General features: G+C 39.0%; 1 protein-coding gene across 1 annotated transcript in view; it reads left to right on the top strand.

Annotated features, from left to right (window-relative positions):
* znf644b (zinc finger protein 644b) overlaps window positions 1–23,887 on the top strand; it is a 33,322-nt gene extending 9,435 nt beyond the window's left edge. The window contains exons 2-6 of the mRNA XM_027146948.2: window positions 10,040–12,772; window positions 13,500–14,024; window positions 19,247–19,372; window positions 19,563–19,668; window positions 21,068–23,887. Of these exons, the coding sequence (XP_027002749.2) occupies window positions 10,040–12,772; window positions 13,500–14,024; window positions 19,247–19,372; window positions 19,563–19,668; window positions 21,068–21,239 (3,662 nt within the window). The 3' untranslated portion in view covers window positions 21,240–23,887. The remainder of the gene's footprint in view (window positions 1–10,039; window positions 12,773–13,499; window positions 14,025–19,246; window positions 19,373–19,562; window positions 19,669–21,067) is intronic.
* Window positions 23,888–25,778: the final 1,891 nt, after the last annotated feature.

Below are 25,778 nucleotides of genomic sequence, written 5' to 3'. Positions count from 1 at the left end.
CACACACAAATGAGTGGGTGGTTCAACATAAATATCCTGTCACACAAGCCAATCAAGTCTTAAAGGCAGTTCTGTAAGCCTGAATAAGTGAAACACTGCAAGACAATTTTGTGCAAATTACGATACATAATCAAATGTTTGCACGGGCTTGTATTTCTAGAATATGCACAATTAAGAAATACTCGTTGCTTCACCTCTGTGGTCCATCATATTCCAGTCTTGCTGTGCTCTAAATGTAGAAACCGGAAGTTACACCAGCCTGAATTAGCAACCCAGCAGAACTGTAATCGGGCCGCAGAGGAATTCCAGCAAAATCCAGAACACAGAGTCCTCCATAAGTCTATTATAGACACTAAAAAGAGGCATGTAGTCCTTCTTCCCAGCTACACACCATTTTACCTTTGCAATCATCCACCTATTATATGATTTATCTGTATAATAATTACATAGTTATTTGCAGTTCCTTTTGTTAAACCCTAGCACGGTGTACAAAGGAAAAGGGTGGATACTAGAACTGCATTTTCTAGACAAACCTTTATCCTTTTGACCCTGTTCAGATTTGGTATTTACGTCCACCTATGGGACGCCGTGAAGGGTTAAAAGCTAGGTTTTGTTCTGAGCTTGTAAATAAGGAGGTTGCAGATGTTTTGATGGAGTAAATGTGGAATGTTTGCAACTACGGTGCATCTGGTGATTATTAGATTATGGTCAAGGTGTAAGAGATGGAAGGAGACCAGTAGATGGCAGAGAACCTCACAGTGCAAGTGGGTTAGGATTTAGTGTTTGGGGAATACATTACGAGGACTGGTACATTACATTGCTTTTATGACATTTGGCAAACCTTGTCCAGAGCAATTCACATTTAGCTTTAGTTATACAAATGAGCAGTTAAGGGTTAAAAGCCCAGCAGTGGTGGCTTGGCAGTGATGGGATTTGAACTCACAACCTCCCGATCACTGGTTAGAAAACAGGACCAAATAACCTGATTGTGAGTGATGGTTAGGGTTTTAGAGATTGTGGTTACAAGGGAAGAAGAAGGCCAGTATTACAGGCACTAGTGTAGGTTGTGTAGGGAATGGGAAGAGGTCCAGTTCAGGAATATCTAAATTGAGGACATGAGGGTGTACGACATGCTGACACGTATAGTAGTACAATAGAAAATGTATCGCCAGTGTCTCAAGACATTTTTCAGCAGTTGTTTCATGTCTCTAAGGTTGGCGCTCAGCACTACTAGCAGTGTGCTGTAGCACAAACAAAAACAAGCATGTCACAGAGAAAACTCCCTGCAACACGGACAGATGATGAGCTGCTTGTACCTAAACAGGAGGTATTGTTTTATTTGTTGTTTCAGGTTCCTGAAACCAGAAGTAGAAGCATTTTATATTTGCTTTTTAGATTTTGTTTTTATATTGTTCCAATTTTAAATAAAAAAGAGAGAAGAAAAACACGCCTTTCACTGGTGTTTACTTCAACGAATTATTCAAAAGCAGTTATGAATAAATGCAGTTTTTTGCAGATCATTATCGGAACAGAAAACCTGGCGTGTTGTTGTGTATATTTCAGTTCATGATGTAAAATGGCAGATGATGGAATATTAGAGAATGTGGGATGGTGAGGAGCCAAGTACCTAAGAACAGAAGAACTTAGTTGGATTAGGGTTTAAGGGGTTAGGATAATAAGGTATGCTTAAGTCGCCAGACAGTGTAGTTATGTTAGGGGTTCAAGTATAAGGGTTTCAAGTATATTGGCTCGCAGCGTTGGTCTGATTTCAGCTTCAGTTGATTCTCTCAAGCCCCATTGTATTTGTGTTTACAGAAACGATTGGGCTCATTGGGCAGGTTACTTTACTTACTAAACAAGTGCTGATCAGAGTACGAGTTCACATTCACACCACAGGTCCAGTGCATCCAAACTCGTACCAAATCCTACAGGTAGCCTCAGGTTTGGTAGCATGTTGCACTTCCTGGTCCACACGGTGGCTTTCGCATGACCAGTGTTTCATGCAAAGTGTGTTTTGTTTCTGCCAGTGTGTTTTTTTTTTCTTTTTTTTTTTTCTTTTTTATAGCATTCTTTTATGGAGTATAACATGTGAAGGAGAGGCAATGAAGGTTATAAAACTATTTCCTTATAAGAGCAGGCAAAGATTTTTTTTAAGGGTCTGATGTAATTTACTTGCTAATGTTAACTCATGCTAAGCGTCAAAGCAGGTTATGGTTTTGGAGAAGTATTTTTTTCTTTCTTTGCTAGAGCATCATAGTGGGAAGGTAAGGCATTTTTATGATGCAATGACCTGAAGTGATTATATTTAGGAGCTTTGTTCAGGGGCAGGTTTGGGCTGGTCTTGACCATGATTTGTGCAAATGTAGTTTTGCGGATTCTTCACACCCATCCTTCCACCCTCTTGTACGTGATAGTATTTGAAACAAAAATTTGAGACGGAACATTAAGCATATGGGTTTTTAAAAAGTCTCCTCTTGTATCACTGCCTGACCTGTGGCATGTGCTTTGTGTTCAAGAAAGCATATTTAATGTGTATTTGCTTTTCTAGGTTGGCGATCACATGTCTGGATGGTGCCACTCTTTTGGAAACTATTGGTAAGACCTGTCTTTCCAACACTTTCATATAATACATATGAACTAGAAATATTATACTGAAAAAGATGGATTATTGTTGTATATGTAAAGTTTTGTCTAGGCCTATATGTAATTTCATGTAACACTATATTGCCTCATAAGCTGTATATTGCTTATATACAGTATAATATTTCATATAAAAATAGATGAAGGATCTGTTGTAACTATGAGCAAAACTCACTCTGGGTGTACCGTGTGTGTGTGTGAGTGTGTGTGCTTGTGTGCAATGTCGCAGACGTTCTGCGACACTTGGAATCGAGCTGGGATGTGTGAACTACTGTGATACTATAACTGGGTGTGATCAGCAGTCAAATGAAATCAGAGCTGTCAGTCACACTTGCCTGGCAACCTCGTCATGGCAACATTCATCTTTTCTTCCTGGCGCACAACCCAAAAGTAAAAAAGAAAGCAGATTCTTGGTATCGTTTGCATGTGCAAACCTGACAGAATGATTTTGCGTAATTGGACAATGATCCATGACCTGCTTCGTGTTGTGAAGAGATCGAGCAGCTATCAAGAAATGCGTGTTGGAGTTGTTCTCGGTACCAAAGAGCTGTTCCTTTTAAAGCTTGTACTCTTATATCCGCTGTGACGACTTGACTGAAATGGGACTGTGCTGCTCGCTTCTATAAAACAGCAGCTCATCTTCTCATCCTGCACGTGTGCCAGGCTCCTCTGTTACCTTAACTTCCTCGAGCCCTGTCACGTTAACGGTTAATGGGGTAGCGAGTTTCCTCACCTGAGGTAGCAGGCGTGAATAAGGTTTATCGCAATGTCCCTGTAGCAGTCGCTTATCCACACCTGAGCAGGCAAACGAGAGGCTTTCCTTAATTAGCCACTTCATTAAGGGAATTACAGGAAACACAAAAGCTCACACCTCCTCTCCAAAGCTGTACTTGAATACAATAAGCACAGTTCTGACATCTCCACCATAGCCAGCCAGTGATGTTAGGTTCATCACTAGGGGGCAGAATTGGATCACTGATCTCATTTAACTTCCTCACAATAATCAGCAGCTTGGCTGGAGGGTCGTAGCAACCGACATTATAACCCACACCAGTCTATAATATAATTTCATGTAAGTCATTTATAACTTCATTATAGCGAAATATCAATAGTTTGAATTGAAATTTTACATTTAGATTAATTCAGCAGATGCTGTCTTCCAAACTGACTAAAAAAAAAATAACGGAAATACAACGAACGCTTAGCACTTAACTTCATGAACCACCCTGTTGGAGTGTTTTCTCATCTACAGTAAATTGCTGTTGTCTCTTAGGGATTGCTGGATCAATAGTGTCTAACATTTCAGCTACACTGATTGGCCAGATTTACTCATTATTGAGCAAATTAAATCAACAGACTTTCATATGAAAGGCTTTTTTTTTTGTCAGTGACATTTTTTTCTTCACATATCCCAACTTTTGGAGGTAGGGGTCAGAACGCAGGGTGCAATGATGCAGTTCCCCTGGAGCTGTGAGGGTTAAGGGCCTTTCTCAAGGGCCCAGTGGTGGCAGCTTGGCAGCGCTATGGCTTGGACCCTGCAAGAGCCGTTTGTGGTATTCAAACATTTGACTAATTTTGAAAGTTGCATGGTGATGATTATATTTCAGTAGAGGAAAGTAATGCTAATCTGACACTAGCTATGATATGTGCATATGTTAGTTCTGTTATTTACTAACACCTAATGATTATGGAAACTCTAACACATCTTCAAAAAAGAAGTCAAAGTGATGTCCAATTCTCTACGATCATCTTCTTAAGATGAATAAAAGACACAAAGACAATGTGGTTTATAGAAACGACGCTCGTATATTAGTTTGAGGGCAGTGTGGTGTTTCATTGTCTCGGTGTACGTGTCTTTATCGGTTCTGTATCTCGTGCTGAGGTTTAGTGACTTGTGCTGGGAAATGTAATTATGAGGCCATCTGTTGGTCAAGAGTGAAAATAAACGGAAAGCAAATGTCATGAGAATTGTTAGTATCTCTAATTCGTCTTAATTCGTCTAAGCATTAAGTATAATTAATTGCAGTCAATCAACATGCATGTGAGGCAGAATCAAACAAGAATTGAATCTTTTTATTTTGTATTTTTTTTATCAACTTCCTAACCTCAATAGATCATACCTATTGAACTGACATTTTTACTTAAGCTATATTATGCATAGGAACACAACACTAAACCTTCACACACACACACACACACACACACACACACACACACACACACACACACACACACACACACACACACACAGACAGAGATCGCATTGTCTATCACATGTCAAAAGAGACATTTTGATCTTTTTTGATTCGGTCAGTCACATTTTGATCTCGGCTGTGATGCATCATTAACATTTTAACATGTCCCCTTATTTCCTTGCAGGATTAATGACCTCACCGCACCAACCCCACACCCCCTGCTGCTAACCTTGTATTAATTGGGACGTCAAAAGCCTCTTCTCGCACTCTTTATTGTATACATTTACCATTAGACTCATTAGCTTCCCGTCGCTTCTTGTCCAGCCTCTCCTTCCCAGCCAGGCGTGACTCTCCTGGGAGAACATTTCCATCTTTTCACTAGGCCTGTCTCCTGCTTATCCCCGCTGTAAACTCCTTTCCACTGACTACCCTCTTTTGATTTTTTTCTTCCCTTCTCCAAACCGCTCTGATCAAGGGCTGCTTGGGTGTTAATTGGCGGCTCGTGTGTGACTCCGCCTCTTCATTCAGCTTTAATGTCACCATTGACAAACAGGAGGCAAATAATAAGAAAGTGACAGTTTTTTTTTTAAATACCCTCGGGGAAACGTTTGAATCAGGTGAGATGATCACAAAAGCCTTCTTTTTTTTGTTTTTTCTTTGCTAATTTGGTTTAACTGGAAAGGATTTAATAGTTACATGTTAACAGACTAAATACTAATGTATTTGTATTGCATGTAACATCTGTGCATCAGCACAGCTTCAAGTTCTTTACTGATCCTCTCCACCTCAAATTAACTTCCCTTCTGCTGTCTTATGTCGTTCACGTCTCGCTCAGCACTTCGCGCTACATTTTAATGAAAGCTAATAAGAGCGGCCTCGTCCCAATACCTACGGCTCTTGACATTTCTCTAAATGTGAGCGTGCTGGTGGCTGCTTGCCAGACCTGATCCTGTTTTTGGAGCTGAGCGTTGACACTGACATGGGATCGCTTTTATCTGATCAGTCACGTGTCTAAGCGAAGTGACGGTGACAAAGTTAAGGCTTTTTTCTTCATGGAAGTCGAGCAGAGACAGATGGCTGAGATTGTGCCCTCAATCACGCACACATCTCTGCACTCAGAGTTTTTCAAGCAACATAATGGAAAATGAAGTAAATGAGATTGATTGTGAGCTTCATGTTTTGAGGCTTAAAGGCGATATGTTAAGTCAGTGTCAATTTTAACAAATTGAAAGCAACATTTCAAGCAAACCAAAAACACACCATTTCTCCCTTTAGTCCAAATGGAGTTATGTAAACTGTCAGGATTTCAATATATCATACACACTTGTTATTGTTGTTTCTGACACAGTTTTCTATAAAGATGGGCAAATCACATCACATGGCCAGAACGCAGGAGCAGCAGAGTCTATCTTGAAACCAGAATCAGTTTCTTCCATTGTTTGATGTCACCTCACACAAGCATCAGATTTAGAACAGAGTCACTGTATACTTCACTTGTTGGTAGTTATGTGTGCTCTGTTCCCTTTCTGCATGGGTTGGGATTCATTTCTTTTTCAATTTTAATCTGTTCTGATTTAACTGAGGTTGATTTCTTTAATATGTACAGTAAATTTCATAAATTTGTGCGATGTTTTAGGTTTGTTACTAAAAAGCCACTGAAAAGCAGACTACCGAAATGAGACGTTTGTATTTGATGTGTTTTTAATTTAGATAAAATATTGTTTAACTTCAAAAGATCAATTTGATAGTCAATTCAAAGTCATTGACTCGGCTGTGATTTGTGTGTATAAGACTCCACATCCAGGTCAATACACCCCCCCCCCCCCCCACACACACACACACCCCAACCCCCTTTAAGAAAAAGAGATGGAAGTTGAAACCTAACAAAGCCCTGGGAAATCCCCATCAGACATCCCTCTCTTAATCCCTTTAATTTTGAAAGGTATTGTTTAAGGCTTCAAAGTTGATATGGTTTAATCCCTGCTCGAACACCACTGGATGGTAAATGAGACCGCGTCAGCCGCTAATCTACTCACCACAACAGAAAATCCTTCTTCAAGACGAGGTTGCATGGGCTTTCTGTGAACTCGACGTTTGATGTTCCCTACCTGCTATCGAACACGGCTTCTGTCTTAACCCGACTGTCACTCGCTGCCTGTCCCCTTTTATCAGACCCTTGCTGCCTTTTTTTCACAATGCTAAAGCTAGCATCAAGCATGACCCTTGCTCACTAACTAACTCTCTGTCTATTTTGGGAATAGTTGATGAGCTACGATGAGGTGACTAGATATCAGAATTTCTTTTAAATCTGAGAAACTGTATTATCAGGACAGGGTGTTCTGTTGTCTTTTGGATTTTTTTTTTTTTTTTAGTTTGGTGGTCCATTTTTAATCTAGATGAGCTCACATTGCTGCAGCTTTGCATCAGCATAGCTTTCAGCAGCTGCCCAGGGAAAATGCAACCTCTCACCATTTGTGCCGTCTAGGATGTTTGAATTGTCAGACTCTGCTTCTCGATGAGCACTAGTTTGTTTGAAGGTGATTTTATTTATTACATTTTTTGGAGGAGTTGTTCCAAGCGAGCACCTCTGCTCTGTGAGTAAGTAGTGTAATAAAGGCAAGTTATTTCTGAGCTCTTATTTGGAAAAGTGTTCAAAAAGGGAAATCTTTGGGCTGTGCACCTTCAGCCTACTCTGTGGGGGGAGGAAAAACCTGTGAGAGACAGCAAGTTGCTTAGTAACCGCCCTTGATTAAATTTACAACTTAGAGGAACTGCAGCAAAACTTCTCCTCAGTGTTTTTCAAAGTGTACACCCCAGGGATGTTACAGTAAGGATGAGCAAAAATGTCAGTCAGAGTTGCCAGGTTATTAGGTAAACCTACATCGTAGTTACACTCGCTGATCATTATTAGGTGCACAGTTTATAAAAGTGATATGGACAGTTGAGGTTACATATTCTCCACAAGGGTATGTAGGGGTAGGTTATAATAAGTTTAGGTAGAGGTGCACAGGTGGCTCCGCTGGCTCGGTTGTGATTTCTGAGGCTTTTTGCCTGGCCTGGGAACAGCAAATCAATACAAAGTCGTTCTAAGTGATCACCGTTACCTACTGATGCAGCACACATAAACAGGGCAGGAGAGCTCTCTAAAGAGTTGAGCATGAAATCCAAAGTAAATGAATAAATTGAGTCAAAATAGAAAATATTTGTAAAATTTGGGAATTACATTTTTTTCTTTATAAATATTTTAAATACCCGAGTTACTACTTTCACAGTTTTGTTTTCCCCCACAAATGATGTTGCATAGAGTAGAGCTAGAAACTGGAAATGATCTAGTTCTGTTTCACCAGTATTTATTGGATAAGTCCTTAAGCGTTTAAGTTTATAATAAAGTCCTTTTTTGTGCCATCAATGTAATGTGTATTTATAGAGCACTCACAGTGATTATTTCAGGCTTTTCTCTCATGGTTGTGAGTTTTCTCTGTGTTGTTTTTTTTTTTTTTGCAAATATGGAAAAAAAAATAGAAGAAATGAAAAGTTTAAAACACAAAGTAGATAATCTCTGGTAGTTCTTATTCCCCTCTGATTAATAAATATATCAAAGAAAAGTTTATCTTCCGGGATTACAGAATAATGTGTAATGATAATATGCAATTATCACCTCAGATTTTTCAGCAGTAACCTCGAGATGAGGTGTAACTTAAGTGTTAGAGCAAGTGCTGATGGAGAGAGCAGGGAGCGGCAGAGAGAGAAAGCACAGTGACATATGTGTGTTGTGGAAGTGTTAAGCGCTCTTTTACTTTTGCAGTTAATTTAGACAGATCACAATGGGCTCTCTTCTGATTTGTCCTTGTTTGTGCATTCATTATTGAACCCGTTCAAAGGCAAGGAAGTAGGAAAAGAAAGAAAAGCAAGTGTAAGTTCGGATGGAGGAAAAAAGCTTATCAGATTGATCCCCTGTACAGAGTGCACATTTTATTTAATCTTGTAATCCTTGTAAATAGCTCCCAGCAAGGCAAAGTCATCCTTTTAAGATTGATTAAATGGAGTAAATAGAAGTGAATGAATTTTTAAAAGATGCATTGCATTTCACCCCTGTTTGTGGTGTATGGAACAGATTGGTGTGGAAGCTGGCAGCTAATGAGGCCTGTAAATTTAATGCCGAAATAGGCTTCTGATGGCTTTGCCACCCTGCTGTTCAGGGCTTTCAGTGAAGTTTGCTTTAAATGTGGAGCGTCTGTTCCCCCTCCGAACGCCCCTCACACTCGAACAGATGGAGAGAATATGGAGCCGGGAAGGTTTACCTTGGAGGTGGTAACAGTGAAGCCACTCATTAACACTGAATTTACCACTTCGTTAGCAACGCAGCTTCCTGTTGAGAGCAGCCAGTGCTGGATGTCAAATCCTCAGAGCATACATTTATCTGAGCAAGTCTGGACCCTTTAAGGGGTCGGATTTTTTTATTGGGGAGGGAAAGTATGACGCACCTTCAATTCTGCAGGTTCGGATTTAAAGCCATTAAATCTAATTCTTCATTTCAAGGTGCAAGTCGGTCACTAGCCCCTTTTATTTTCCATCTATCAATCTGTAAAGTGTGTGTGTGTGTGTGTGTGTGTGAGGTTGTACTTGTATGCCAATTTGTCAAGAATCAAGCAACAACAGTCTCGTGCTGGGATGTGCTTTGGCACCATCACAGAGTGCTAAGATAGAATAATATGATCTCATTGGAGGTGTACTTTGTTCCCATGGAAATTGGTCAATTTTAAGAAGTGGCTGAGAACTTTAGTGGGAGAAACAGGAAGGTTGGATCCCAAAGGTCTGCTCACATAATTAAGCTTCCTCACCAGTGTTTCCAGGACTAACAGCAGGGTGTTCTGTGAATAGATACGGTGGCAGTAGGTGCAGAAACCCATAATGCAACTTAAAAATAATGGTCTTCTCGTTTTGGCTCCACTGAGAACATTTTGCTCTCTCTAAAGTAGAAAATAGTTGTTTGTACATGGGCAAGAGGAGAGATTTTCTTAGTTTTTTTTAGTCATTGTGTTTTTGCCTGGAAATGGATGACCACATTCTGTCTGTCTCTGTCTATCTGTTTTCATTGAACCTGTTATTTAACACATTTTGTTTCCTTTGTTTAGTTATCCAGTTGTAGTACCTTACATGATAATGGACCTGTTTGATACTAATTGTTTTTTTTTTTTTTGTAGATGCTGTCTCTGCCATGGCAGCAGTGAGAAATAGTGCCGAGAAAGAAAAAGAGGTGGAATCTGCTGAATGTTACACTCAGGAGCTGTCAGGCTCTCACACTTCATCTCCCACCACCTCTACCCACAACAACAACAACAGCAGTGTGGGACCACAGCAGTGCCAATCTTTGGACAGTCACCAAAGCCTTTTAAATGGAGCACAGCCGAACCCATTTGTCTGTGGCGGTGTCCTGGCTGCCCCCTGCACAGACGATTCATTGCCTTCAGGAGCAATTGTTAATGGATCTGCTTCACACTGTACCTCAGAGGAACCCCATGTCCCCAACAAGGATGCATCCCCTTTGGCTGGGACAGACACCAACCCTGAGGTGTTGGAGCCTCCCTGTGAGCTTCAATCAAACACTTGGCAAAAACCAGAAGGGCACATTATGAAAGCACCATCCACACGGACCCTATCTGAGTCAGACAACAGCTACTGTGAGACTCCCTTGGTAGAGGACAATGCAGATAACAGGGCAATCAGCCGGGTGTGGACAAACAACGGCGTCAAAACAGGATCCTTATGGGATGATGATTCTGAGTCAGAAAGTTCCTCTGACAACTATGACGGTCTAAACAGGAGCCTCCGAGAAAAGTTTATGTGCTTCCTGTTGAAAGGCAGGATACTTGATGAGGTGGTAAAAGGAAAGATAAAGGTAGGGGGTCTTCAGTCAGCCAGCTCAAGGAGGAGAAAACGAAAAACCTGCAAAGTGAAAAGGATACCAATAGAAAATAAAGTTAACGAAGGCTTCAGCTGTGAATCCCTTATTAACATGGACTTGGATTTTGATTCATCAATTAGTGAAGAACATTCCTTGATGCAGAATTCAGAAAGTTTGAAAGCACACATAGACTTCCATCTGGGGAATTCCCAAGACAAGAAAAACTTAATTTCAAGTGATAATGCAGGCGGGTACAATGAAGCAGACACCTACGTGGGTGGCCAACCAATGCCATTAAAGAGAGAGCAGGAAACAGGCTTTGAGTCAGAGCACTCGTTCTTCCAATGCACAAAGTGCAATGTTAATTTCAAGGAGAAAAGGCATTTGCATAGGCATATGATGTATCATTTAGATTGGCATAATCGGGTAGAGCAGGCGAGCATCCACCCCTTTATATGCAAAGAGTGTGGGCGTTCATTCTGTGAGCATTCTTCCCTGCAGAAGCACATGCTGATCCACCAGGTGCGAAGGGAGAAGCTGATGGAGGAGATTAAAGATCTGAACGAATTGAGAGGCAAGAAAGGAGAAGCTCAGCTTCGGTGTCCCCAGTGTGCTTTTGAAACCGACTGTCCACAAACGCTCATTAATCATGCCAAGACCCACGAAAAGGACAAACCGTTTTATTACAGTTGTGAAGAATGCAATCATATAGTGCTGAACAAGTCCGATATGGAAGCACACCAACAGATAGCTCACCTCAGTGCATGCCAAGGAAAAGTCATAAAACCCTTGGGCATGCTTTTTTGCAAAATTTGCACATTTAGAACAAAGTGTAGAGACGTTTTAAGGAAGCACCTGAAACTCGTACATGACCAGCCACTTTGGCATTATGAACTTCAATCACACAGTATGGCAGCTCACCTTACAGGATCTGTGTCCGAGCAGGACAAGATAACGGGCCAAACTGAAATGGACAACTTATCTCCACCTTCACTGAAGCCAAAGTTCCTCAGAGAAAAGCAGAACAAAAGTGGAGCACGGTTGTCTGCATGGTCCAATAACCTTGCTGACCTTTTTCTGAGAGATAACAGCACACAAAAATCCTGTAAAAGTTTGAGCTCCTCACTGATCAAATGGAGTTTTGGCAGCTTAGCAAACAACCTGTCACCGTCTTCCCTGCAATGTGACAAGCCAAGTAAATTATCTCTGCCTACAGAGAGGATAGATGTGACAAAGGGTCTCTCCTATGGTGAAGAGGACAATCAAAAATGTGAAAATGCTGTCTCTAAACAGAACACAAAATATCTTTCCATCTTGAACCTTGCAACCAAGTCTGCCGACTCTAGCAAAACTGTACATCTGGACTATGATGATGTTAACACTTCCAAAGGTCCCTCACCTGGAAGCAGATTAGCAGTACAGACACAAAAATCTCCTTCTAAAAGAAAAATGTCCATTCCATATCACAACACTCCTAAGAAAATTCCAATAATTGTACCGAAACATCAACTAGAAAGGACTGATATTTGTTCTACAGGCAACTACAGAAGTGCTCATTTTGATTGTGCCAATCAAAGCAAAGCACACTACCTGCATAACAGCGATGCCTCTGACCCCTTAACCCAGCAGGGACATTTGCTCAAAGATGACGTCCATAACTCTCCTGATCAGTCAGATCTTGATAGCAACATGGAAAGTGAGGATGAGATCAGCACACTTATAGTGAAAGAAGAAAACATGGAGAGTGCGGTGAGCGAGGACAATCCAGAGTGTACCGATCCTAATCTCAGCGATTCGTTCACCAGTTACTGCGTGTCCCCCGTGTTTGAACCAGAACGGAAGTGCTGTCCATATTGTCCTGCAGTGTTTGAGTCAGGTGTGGGCTTGTCCAATCACATCAGAGGACATCTGCACAGATGTGGTTTAAGCTATGAGGCTCGTCACATGCTGTCACCTGAACAGGTGGCGTCTCAGGACCGGCAGCCTCGCATTCGCAGAAGAGCCACCGCCATGAATAACAGGATCCGGAGAGGTGAATTGCTACTGAAAAATAATTGCCCAATTGGGTTAAAAAATCTGCTACACTACAGCATTCTGCTGCACTGTCCTTATTTCCCCACCACAAGTTATAGCACATCTGCAGAGTGGAATTTAGGGACCCTAGTGGTGGTCTCTAAAATTGTGATTTTTATTAAATAATTTTAGTTTTCATTATATATATAACTCATAACTTTCATATATATATATATATATAGATATAAGCCTGGTCACTTGAATGTATTAATTCAAGCTGATATGATTCAAAGTCTATAACTTATTTGATTAATTGAGTACGTTCAGTAATAACAAACTTCATGACTAGAATGTTTTTGTACATACTTGAAATAATAAACCCAATATTTGTCTAAATTATTAACTAAATGTTTATTGAGTGGATGCATACATTTATGTATTTTTATTTATTTATTAAATTATAATTTAAAAAGAGTTTACAATTAAAGAGGAATACTTTTGTATACCCAAGAGTTAAATTTGTAATTGATTGATACCTTAATTAATCTCATTGAAGGCTAGAAAATACATCATACATTAAATAATGTATAATATGTTACAATATTATATTGCAATTAGATCCTTTCACATTTTATAATGTGCTAAGTGTTGTAAGAAAACCTCCTCTGAAGTATGTTCGTTTTTAACGGTAAGGATCATCATTAAAATTTTCGTATGTAAAAAGTGTTTCCTTCTTTTTATCACAGCAGATAAACCCGAGTCTCAGACTGAACACACCTGCCCACTGTGTCTGGGCTGGTTTGACACTAAAACCGGCCTGTCCAATCATGTGCGGGGTCACCTGAAGCGGATTGGCAAGCCAATCTCAGGTGTCAGCAAGTCTCCCTTGTGCATCCTCACTGAGCTCCTGCAGGACGAGAATGAACATGAGAATGTTCTCCGAGCACTGGAGGCCAAACCTCGCCTATCCAGACCCTTTGTCTCTCGGAAGTTTGCAGGAAGCGAGGGTCTGTTTCTTGCACCCACTGCTGTCCCAGTGAAGATCCAGAACTCTAACAGGCTGGTGCATGAGGAAGGCGAGCAAATGAAGAGGAAGGAGATGATGATGAATGAGAACAAGAAAAGCGCTTTAGTGGAGCTTCTAAAAAGTCAGAAACTGGACCAGGAGCTGGCAGTCACATGTCACTCGAAGACAGCCAGAGCTCGTTTTATCATTTCTCCATCTAAGAAGGTTTCTCCTGAAGCTTTGCCTGACACCATATGTAGCCAAGGTGAGAAAATCACAGATTCATCTGCTTAAGTGAAATAAAAAAAAGCAAAATCTACAACGCACCAGAGGCTAAGCACTTTTCACAAAAGCAATCATAATAATTAACAGAACTAGGGATAAGCAGGTATTATGGAACGTTTAAAACAGCATAGTCAATATCTGCACTTTAGCTATAACTGACACCTTTAAATACCACTGGCTCATTGCCAATATCACTGGCTCATGGCATCTTTATATAGTAGATATTCACTTTTAATATTTAATACACTGCTCCTCTTCTCAAACAGTGTACTTTAACCCAACAGACAAATTCATACTTTTTACAGTGCCACATCGACATTGATTGCATTACCACGATTTGACATGCTTCTTCCACTGCATTCAAATCTGTGAATAATTATAAGTTTACAAGATTAACTAAAAGTTTAGTGTTAATCTTTTTAAATACAGTTTATCACTCACTATATTAATTCATATTAATAACCTCAATATTATCGTTTTTTTTATATTCCTTGGTTTTTTTTTGTTTTTTTTGTTTGTGAGAAGGTTCCGTACAGTGAAGATAAATGGAATATGTAATCAGATATAATAGAACACATTACTGTACATATTGTTTACAGAGACATGTTTAGGTTGATCAAAATCTGATTTAAATTTTTTTATACTAAACATAATTCAAACAATTTTTGGACTAGATTGAATGAGGTAGAGTGAGTGTGATCAGTTTGCGGTAGTATTAACTACTATTAACAAAATTACGTTATGAAAACTTTTAAGGACTTTGTCACTGACTTGTAACTTTAAATAGGAGCTTATTAATATTGAATTAAGTTAATGTGATTTAAACATGAGGTAAACTAGCAAAAAATGCAATACCAAATCATATATATTTATGCTATTTGGCAGACGCCCTTATCCACAGCGACTAAAATTTTATCTCATTCTATACAATTGAGGGTTGAGGGCCTTGCTCAGGGGCCCAGCAATGGTAACTTGTTGGACCAGGATTCAAACTCACATCCTTATGAGCAGTAGTCCAACACCCTAACAACAAAGCCACCACATCCCCAAATCATATGCCAAATTATGTTGGCTGTGTAAAAACAGGTTTGATCAATTCATAAACAGTATAAACTGGAAACATTTATTTATTTTATATAATTTCAATAAAACATGTATATACATTTTTTAATATAATTTAACATTTTGTTTGTATAGCACTTGTAACAGTGTGCATTGTTGCAAAGCATAGGAGTATAAATGTTATAAAGTTAACATTTATATATATTCCTAATGAGATAATCAGAGGCAAGGTATTTATGAATTTATATCCTGAATTAAAGCTGCTTTGTGACAATGTGCATTGTAAAAACTGATAAAAATTAAAGTTAAAGTAACCCGCATAGAACTGGTGTATGCACCTCAAATTAAGTAAGTTCAGTTTGTATTTTTAGTGTAAGTAGACTGCCTCTTTATGGATTTAGTGGGATTACATTAGGAGTAACATGGAATATAGGTGAGTACAAGTACAGGTGAGACTGATGGGCACTTGGCACAGAAACAAAAGGATCCTAGTTTGTACTCATGAAGACAGAAGCATGCACTCAGATATAAAGCTGGCAGGATAAGAGAGATAAACTTCCAGTAGTATTCATTACAACCCCTTTAAAAAGGTTTGATTCAGTGGTTTAGTAGTGCTAATGCCAACTATGCCATTTAAAATCTTCAAAAAGTTCGAGTTTTACCCAACTCCAGACTCTGCACTGCTACACCAAGTTTACAGCCTATAATGTTATGCTCGAAAGCTTTTGCTATGCATTTTAAATATTTCTGCTCCTCATCTCACTGGATTACTGAACCGACAGGAACATTCTCGAACAGGTATTGTTTAAGTCTCTAAATGTAATCCTAGGTTACACTCATTACACCAGCACAACACAGACTATTATACCCAGGGTTTCTAGTTAAAGGTGTCTGAAAGCTATTGGTAATTGTTAATTTTTGTAAAATTTTTGTTTTTATCTACAGTCTTCCCTTGTAATGTGAACTGAATTGAAGTGTACATAAATCACCCTTCTTCATCTCTGCCTGTTTTAATGAGCACACAGCTTCATTGTAAGACGAGGCCTTCTCTCGGTCTCAGACAGCTGTATGTATGATCTATCATGTCTCTACTGATGTAGAATCAAAGGCAGTGGGTGTGATGTTACAGACAGGTAATGGCTAAATTGTATGATGCGCTAAAAAAACTGGGTCACCTACAGTAAGAGAAGGGAACATTATTTATTCTCACAATAATGTAAATAGTGTTATTCTTTCAGCCTCTGCATGTGTATAATAATTATGTTTGGTGGAACTAATCTGAGACATTTACAAAGGGGGTGATGATAAATGTGCTACAGCAGCACAAAACCTTATTTTCTTGCTACTTTGTGTGTTTTTTCCACCCCTAACTCTTTCATGGTTTAACCACCCAATCTACTGTTAAGTATGTATGGCAGACAGCACAAACTTCATAACGCAGCAATGATCTCTTTGTGATCTCATCTTGTATCCTTCAAGTCTTAAGATGCTTCTTGAAGTCGTTGAAAGAAAAAAAGGAAAAAATAAATAAATAGAACTTGCTACCATCAAATTATTATAACACAAATTAAAATATGGACTATTATCTGACATGGCTTTGAAATTCAAATGTTCAAATCATGGTCTTTTGAAGTAATGTTGGAAAAGCCTCAGCTGTGTTTACACACCTGTGTTTTCATGTCTGTCCAAATAAGCATTTCAATAGCATTAGAAGAGAAAACGAGTTAAAAATCTGATACCGTTTGCGTTTGTGCACAACAGAGGTTTGATTGTTTGTTGAGAATTAGTATGATGGGATTCGGTATTGTGTACCTGTGTAGGAAAATGGTATCTTAAGTGAGACTGGAACTGACTAGTACAAATACCAGGCCCCCTAGAGGCCATGCTTCCTGTACAGAGACTGGAATAAGGTACACAGAGGCCACGCCTTCCTAACTTGGAATGAGGGGCACAGAAGCCACTGTTTTTACTGTTTTTATTGACAGTGCCATATCCTGTGTGGAGTGCTTGAATCACTGGCAAGAAATTCAGTTTGTTTGTTAGATTGTTTGAATTGTAAAACCTTTAAATGCCCCGCATTGGCACTTGTTACCATTTGATCTTACTTTTAGATCACGCGAGATGGAGGGAAAATGTGCCTTAAGATATTAGGAAGGTAATTAAGACATCTGTTGATTTGTTGCACGTAATTGTCAGTACAACAATTTGCAGGTAATTTAAATAACCTTTGGTGTCTTGTCATGAAAAACAAGTCCAAGTAGCATATGTTTTGCATGGTTTGGTGTGAAATAACTAGAAGCTGTTATACAGTTTTCCCACAACACTCCCTTTATGTACCTCAATTCATCTTTTGCATCTTTGTTTTACATCCATCCATATGTCCATCTGTTTACATGGTACAATACCAGAACTATAGATTCTAATAAAATGACATTGAAATGTTTTATTTAGGCTATTTTTGTCTTAGTCTTGATTTGGCTGTCTGTCACATCAGGTAATGATCCAGTTAACGCAGCAGTAAATGTAGTCAGTGAAGCTAAAGTTGCCTAAAACCTTGCTATCTACAGGTATGTGTTTTTCTCGCAACATGAAGCCTAATCAGTTCAGTGTAAAGGCTCAATCCAGACTGACAGTACACAGTATTATTTGAGCGAGGCTGTTTTTTAATTTTTCTTTTAATTAAAAATAACATGATACATAATGTGATTATCATTACATGATAATAATTTGATGGTCTATTTCAGCCTGTTGCATCTTAGGAATAACAAATCATTCCTGAATTCTTGTTGATTTTTGTTCTCTCATTGTCAAGAGAAAAAAAGAAGTGTGTCGTGTATTTTGATAAACATTGTTCTCAACAATACAGAAATGAGTGTAAAGATTTGACAACAGATGGAGTGAGAGGGTGAAGACACTAAGGGAATCACAGTTTATTACGCTCAAGCTGCTGGTGCGCTTGAAATGTTGCCCCCACACACACACAGACACACACACACACTCCAGGATCTAAATATAGTCTTCACATGTTAATAAAAATATCTGTAGTTGTTGAAGTATGTGTTCACATACAGCATGCATTAAACATCAAAATTGCACTTAGTTACTTTATTTTTAATTTAGTAGTTATTTTTATGCTATTGTTGCCTGCCTAATGCCTTCTGGATTACAAGAAAATTACCTCTATTTTGCATCTTGCTACAAGAATACAAAACAAAACTTTAGAGTGGTGAAATAATAAGCAGAAAAATATTCAGCAAACATAAGAATGAATGGAAAGCAGGGGATTTGTCATAATCCTCCTTGTCCAGAATTATTTGAGAAGAGCAGTGTATGACATCTCAGACCCTTCACACAAACCAGAACATATTTAATCTTAGAAGCTGTTTAGGGGATCAGACAGGGTGGGCAAATCATATACCCATCATCTGTCCTTAATTAGAGAATATTTAGGATCACATTTTTCTCTTTAATATATGTCAGGTATTGAACATTAAGGAACTGTTCTTTTATTGTTTAAATAATATAGTATGTCCCAAAGTTTTATTTTTCCTCCTATGACACATTAATATGTGAACACTTGTAGTTTTGTGATTAATTAATGAACAACATATAATTTTTAGGGGTTTATAGATACATTTAATGATGTATGTCAGCATGTCATGTTGCAAAGAAGCCAGAAAGTGCAAAGCCCTCTGTTCTGTCTTCTCTCTCCAGGCAGAAACCTTTCCTACAGTTACAAAGTGCTGACACTAGAACCTTCTACAATAACTGTTAAATAAGTTTCCTTATGCAAAACCACAATATCAATGACTATACATTTTGCCTCAACAAACACTCCTTAAATAATGTGTAATATCTGCCACACAGGTCCCTTGTTGTTTCTGATGTAACTAATCGATGATTTAGAACAAGCACTTGAACTAAAACCTGTACTAAACCAGAAAAAGCTTTTGTGGCAAATAAACAACTGGCCAATCAGGATTGAGAATTCAGCAGTGCTGAGACATAAGAACATTTAATAACATACTGTAGGAATGTTTGTGAAATCTAATACATTAAATATTGGTACAGTTTGACATGCAAACAACTTTCTGTTTATTTTATGAAGTATATTATTAGCATTTCTATCTTTTTTTATAGGAAGGTTTGAAGGAAATAAGAAGATTTGTATCCACTGTAATGCAACTTTCCAAAGCGGCGTCAGTCTTTCCAATCATCTTAGGGCTTATGCACGCAGGAAGAGGATCGCCATGCTGGAGGGAACGTGTACGTACTTTTTCCATCTTATTCACACATATACATATGACCATGTCAGGAGTGTGAATCTCTTCTCCTGGAATGATTCTGTGTAGCTCTATTGTGAATAATAAGACCAGTGCATAGTTTTGAATCTTTCAGTCTTTACACCGCTACTCCACGCACATTTTGCTAATTGTAAGTGTGTGTGGGTTTTCAGCATATGATTGTAATCAGAAACTGCCTCGCTTGAGGTCCGGGCCAAAGAGAAAGGCGTTCCACACTGTACACGCCACCTCCGACGTGATCTACACACTGACATGCAGGTACTCTATCTCTAGCCTGGAGAACAGTGGGCTGGGAAAATATTCAGAAAGTATTCAGTTTTTAAATACTTCATTACATTATAGATTTAATTATAAATTATTACATTTACTTCTTTGCCATAAAGCTACACACAAAAGCCCATTATGACAACTTGCACCAGTGAGTTTATTTTAAAACTTTATTTAAAAATGTGGAAATTTGCAATTTAGACATGTATCCAGACACAGGAATATTAGCAGTTATAGTTTCGAGTCTTGTGTCAACCTCAAGCATTTCTTAGCAGGATTTCTGCAGTTTTGCTCATTCTCAAGCTCGATCAAAGTGGATGGGGTTTTCAGTTGAACTGCCTTCTTAAAGGTTCTACACAGTTGCTATGTGGGATTCAGCAGATGCTCTGTGGTCTGGTCTTTGGCTAGGCCATTCAAGGACATTCAGATGCTTGTCCTGAAGCCTCTCCAGGATCGTCTAGGCTTTATGCTTTAAGTTATTGTCAGGTACAATGGTGAAATTTGACCCCAGTCAAATGTCATGTGCACTTTGGAGCAATTTTTTAAGGCCTCTTTGCAAGAGGAACCCCATTAGCACAACACTCCCATGCTTTAATAGAGGCATGGCTTTAGCCAATAAAAGAGCAGTGTTTTTTTTTTTCCAGATGTAGCATTTAGAGTACAGCCCATAATAAATGTTTTGTTTCATCAGACTAGGCTTCTCTCTGGCCACTCTCCCAATAAGACCTGGTTGATGGAGTATTTCGGAGAGGATTTTTACTCTAGCAGGATCTCTTATCTCTGCAGGTCCCCTTACTGACTAAAGGCCCTTCTAGCCTGGTAACTGAGTTTGGACATATGACCATCTCCAGCTCATGAAGTCCTGGTGGAGTCAGAAATTTAGGAATGGTTTTATACCATTGACTAGATCTGTTTTGACACACATAATGTGTATATTGTGGGACTTTGACTTTTGTGGGAGGTGTCTTTCTAATTCATGTCTTTTTATTTACATTTGCACGGGTTGACTCCAGTCACGTACTGTAAATCAAATTTCTGTTGTTTGCTTTTCAAAACATTTGAAAAATAAAAAAATAAATAATAATAACCAAGTGTTAACTTGATTATTGTGTGTAGATTAATGGGCAATTTATATGTCCCTTTAGATCTATATATCCATAATATGTATTTAACCTATTCATATAATATCTACATATAACACAATACAAACTATTTAAATATAAAACATTTGGCTCATCTATCTGTCTCTGTAACTCTGTCTGTCTAACTATCTTCGTCTGTCTGTCTGTCTGTCTGTCTGTCTGTCTCTCTCTCTCTCTCTCTCTCTCTCTCTCTCTCTCTCTCTCTCTCTCTCTCTCTCTCTCTCTCTCTCGCTCTTTATGTCTCTCAGGTTCTGTGATCTGGTCTTCCAGGGCCCACAGTGTGTGCAGGAGGACTGGGTGAAGCACCTGCAGAGACACCTCATGCACAATGCTGTCAGAGGCACAGGCGCTGGGATGGTGGAGGTTCCAGCTGTGTGTGAGGAGCCATGTGCTCCAGACTGTGTCACTCAGGGGCTCTAAATCACGTTTACACACAAGCTTTATTCACGGTACCACTCTTCTGCTTATGTACATAGGAAGATAGGAAGAGACCTACACAGATTTATTCTTTATAGCGCTATCTCTGGACAGGTGTAGAAATCTATATAAAACATATTTATGAATAAATCAAACGGAAACAAACAGAAAACGAGAGATCAAGAGAGAGAGAATATTTTCTTATATTGCACATATTTTCTCTTCTCTCCCCCCCCCCCCCCACTTTTTTTTTTTATGTTCCCCTTATAGACATGACATTTGTCATAAATAAAGTCTGGTATTGACACGTTCCTACATTAATATATTCTTGTACAGAGCTGAATATTTGCTTAGAGATAATATGCTCTGATCTATTTTTAAACCACAATCATACTTTGTGCACACAGTGTTACATTTATTGCTAAGACTACTTCTGTAAGTGTAATTCGTGTGTAACTAGGGATGTGCTGAAACTCTGGCCACTGAAAAGATTGATTTTTTTTGTAAGATTAAATATAACAAAGTATCAAACAGTATCGCTTTATAAATCATTTCATTTTTAATTAGTGGCTTAATAAAGCCTGGCCCTTATTCATCAAAATTGTATACAGCAAAATGTAAAACGAGCCTGCAAAATTCAACCATTGGTTCATTTCAACCATTCAAAATTCAACCATTTTATACATTTATATATATGTTTATGTTCTTAGAATTAATCAATGTACTTGAATGAAAAGTTTGACTTCAGGATGAGATTATGCTAAACAACCACAAAGACATTTCTCCTACACTTATTTAGTCAGATTTAACAAGGGTGCCAATAATTCTATGACTGTTTACGACATGTAAATAAGGGACTAATGGGTGGGAGCTTGTTACTACACAGCAGACGATGATCTGCTCCTGAATCACAAGTGTTTTGGTGTCATATGATGGATTCATGCTAGAAATTTAATGTTTTTTCAAGTCCTCGCATCGGCACTCGTTTCTATGCAAATTTGATGAATAAGGACGGTTGTGTTCTGCATCATGTGTGATCTTTTGTGTGTGAATGTTCAATCTCATCCCTTATGTCAATTCCTGGGCTGAATTTGTGTTTCCTCACCTGGGCCACCTACTTCACTGCTTTATCAGACTTGCTCTTCATATGTGTACCTTTTCATACATCCATGCACATTACATTCTCCTGAACTGAACTGAACTGAACAGCTGTGGCTAATTATCAGCCATAATCACCTGCAGTGCAGGATTAGCATTTTATGCTATTTGTTTGTTTATTATTGATTAGTCTTGGGTTTTACTCAAAACCCCCCAAACAAAATGCAAAAAAATGGATAGAATTTATGCAACGATACAAAAACCAAATAAAACCAAAAATAACCCTTATATTATTCACATTTCTGCTTTTACTCTTTGCTTTTGATGCAGTATGTCCTGTTTGTGTTTTGTTTTTTAATTTAATTTGTGCGCATTTCTATATGCATGATAGGGGGCCTTTAGATGATTTAAATAAATTTTACATTGATGTTTGCATTTTAGGACACACTAAATGAAAAGAATTTCAACTCATTGGATACCAATGGCACTATGTATGCTTATTATATGTTAAGACAATTCAAAACTCCTAATATAGGCTCAGTTAGATGTTAAAAGCACACTGTTCTGTGATACTACATTACACTACACTGCTGTAACAACCTCATACACTGCTTTTTTGTATGAATATTAACATCAGCTCCGATGGCAGATTTCAGCATTGTTTATCTGTTACACTTAACTCAACTGAACTGTGTGGCATCCAAATAGAAATAGTCAACTCTTGCTTTATGATTTATTGAGAAATTATCTATTACCTTTCTGTGCTTAAACTATTTATGAACAATTTTATATGTGAATAAGTGACATGCCATGTTTTCCAGGTGATAAGATTTGCTCTTTGCCCTCTGTAGCATATATAGTGAAGCAAGATATGTTAATTCATTTAAGCTTAATTATAATATTCCCATTTGTTAAGGTTTTTTTTTTATTTCTTTTCTTTTTTAAGTACAGTAGACATGCTACTCTAGAATTTATGGTAGATTCCACATCCCATGTGTTAATAAAACAGCATTATTACTGAAATGTTCGTTGCAGAACTATAGATTAAAGGTAAAAATAATAAAGATAATTTAACAAAAATGAGTCTCATACTAGTCATCTCATCTGTTGAAACCTTGTATGAATTTTGTATTGTTAACTGTTAGAAGTGGTTGCTATTATAGAGGGGCAGTAACTGGATGAACAGACATTACTTAAGAAGTGTTCGGTCTTCTTTAAAGCAGACAGAATTTAAGATCAATGCTTTAGTGAAGGCCTCAGGATAGTGTACAGTGCTGAACTAGGGCAGCTGTAATAGAAAAAACTGCTATGAAAAAAAGAATGCATTTTTTCCCCCAGAATGTTAGCATTTGTTTTATACTTCATATATTGTCCGGAAAACATTGCTTGTTTCATCTAGTTTACGCTTTATTTGCCTTTACAGCATGTGTGTTGCATTACTGAGGACTATTAAAAGAATCAGATCATGTAGTTAGAGCTTGTGAGTTTGTCTGAGCAAAAGTAGGTTTCTTGAGACGCCATAATTAATAAATTAGTTGACGACCCATGTAAAACTGTGTTCTTTTTTGTTTTAGTATAAGGTTTGTGGTGACATGTCATTTTCTTATGTTTCTGCTGAAAAAGCCACATTAGTGTTATGTAATCAGTAATCATCTCCATCTTGCTGCCCAGCTCTCTGCGTGACCCCTTGGTTTATCGCGGCCAGAGCTTAGACAGGCGATCAAAGCTGTACAAACCAATTGTCGTCACGTTCCTCCAGAGGGAATTCAGAGTACATTAATGCCCCTGCTTTGGGAAGTAATTGTATCTCTCTGTGACTTCATTAGGTGCTCATGGCCGAATCAAAAGGGGCCTCTCGAGCGAGACCGGGCATCCCCAGGGGCCGAATGAATAAAAAAACGAGGGATTATAATGAGATTGTGCTAACCGTGACCAGGATCGCATTTTTTCTCCCATTATTCTATTGGCAGCATTATGAATGAGCAAGATCGAGGGGGAGGCAAGGAACATAAAGAAATGTGTATCTAGTGTAGGATCCGCACCAACCATCTGCCACCAGCGCACGCTTATCATTAGGCAGCGAATCAAAGAGCGCCGCTCTCAGGAGATTCCTCTATTAAAAGTGTGTAGTCCCGTCATGCCTTCTCCGTGTGGAAGTACAAGCATGGCCGAGAGAGCATGCCTAATGCGAGCGGAGAGGGATAACGAGTTAGGGTTGCAAAACGACAGAAGACTACGTGTACTCTTACAATCGTCGTGTTTCATTTGTTAAATCCAGATGTGGCATGTTGCTTTCTATCATAACATAACCTTAGGTGGTAACTAAAAACGTTCCACAACCTCTACGCATAAGCACATCCTTTTTGTCATCAGACAGATAGTGACTGAGGTGGAGTGAGGAGCTGTGAGTTTGTGTCAAGTTAGCTTTATCTCCTTGTTGCAGTGTCTCGGGTACAAACACAGACCATTAAAGCTAGTGATTGTTTGATTGATTGATGGACACTGTCTTTCTTTCGCTTACTGTTTCCTTTACCTGAGGTGTGTCTTTCCTCACTTGTCATGTGGCAGGACTGACCTCAGGATCACAATCACTGAGCTCTGTCTTGGCTTTCGGACGGTCACTCAAAAGCACCAGCTACCTCCATGAGTGGGGGAAAAAAGAAAGGAAAAGAAAGTCGGAGGCTGTGAAAAAAAAATCAATAGGTTTCCATTATCCGGTTGGGCAGTGTCACTGGCATGTCAGTGATCCCGCTACACTCCCTGCGTGCTCGATCGCCACTGACAAGAGGAAAGCATGCTGACAGTGCGCAGGAACAAGTCAGAACACAGATTTGCACTTCAAGAGCGTGAAGGGCCATCATACGCCGAGGGGCCATGCTCAGGGGGCACGGAGGAGCATGGGGTGAGGAGGCAGTGGGCATTGGATCAGGGCTTTTCTAGGGTGGGGGGTGGGGGGTCGAACATGGTCTGGCTTTCACACCCTACCCCCCTACTCGGCTGTCTGACTGTCTTACTTCTCTCCACTAACGCTTTTATCCCTGCATCAATTATTTACCTTTGGATCCACCAAAGGAAACCCAGGTGCACTGATTGTGGCGGAGAGAAATTCATCACCTTCACAGTCGGCCACTAGCTCTTTTTTTCTCTCTCTCTCTCTCTTTCGCCTTCTCTTTTTTCCCCCCTGACTGCCCATCTCCTGCCCCCAACCCATACTGAAGAAACTAAGATAATCCAATATGCATGTAAGAGTTTTATGATAGCGTGTATGTGTGTATGAGACGTGTGAAATATGTATGAGCATAGTATGCTTGGTGATGCAGCCTGAAATTAGCAATATTTTTGTCTGTCTAATTCACCATGAAACGCTAAAACCTCTGATCTATTCTTTTCTTAAGTTTAGATCTTATTACAAAATTGGTATAACTGTTAAAATATTAGTCTACC

The sequence above is a fragment of the Tachysurus fulvidraco genome, chromosome 5, assembly GCF_022655615.1.
Source record: "Tachysurus fulvidraco isolate hzauxx_2018 chromosome 5, HZAU_PFXX_2.0, whole genome shotgun sequence".
Classification (NCBI taxonomy): domain Eukaryota; kingdom Metazoa; phylum Chordata; class Actinopteri; order Siluriformes; family Bagridae; genus Tachysurus; species Tachysurus fulvidraco.
This window is presented reverse-complemented; position numbering and strand designations above follow the sequence as displayed.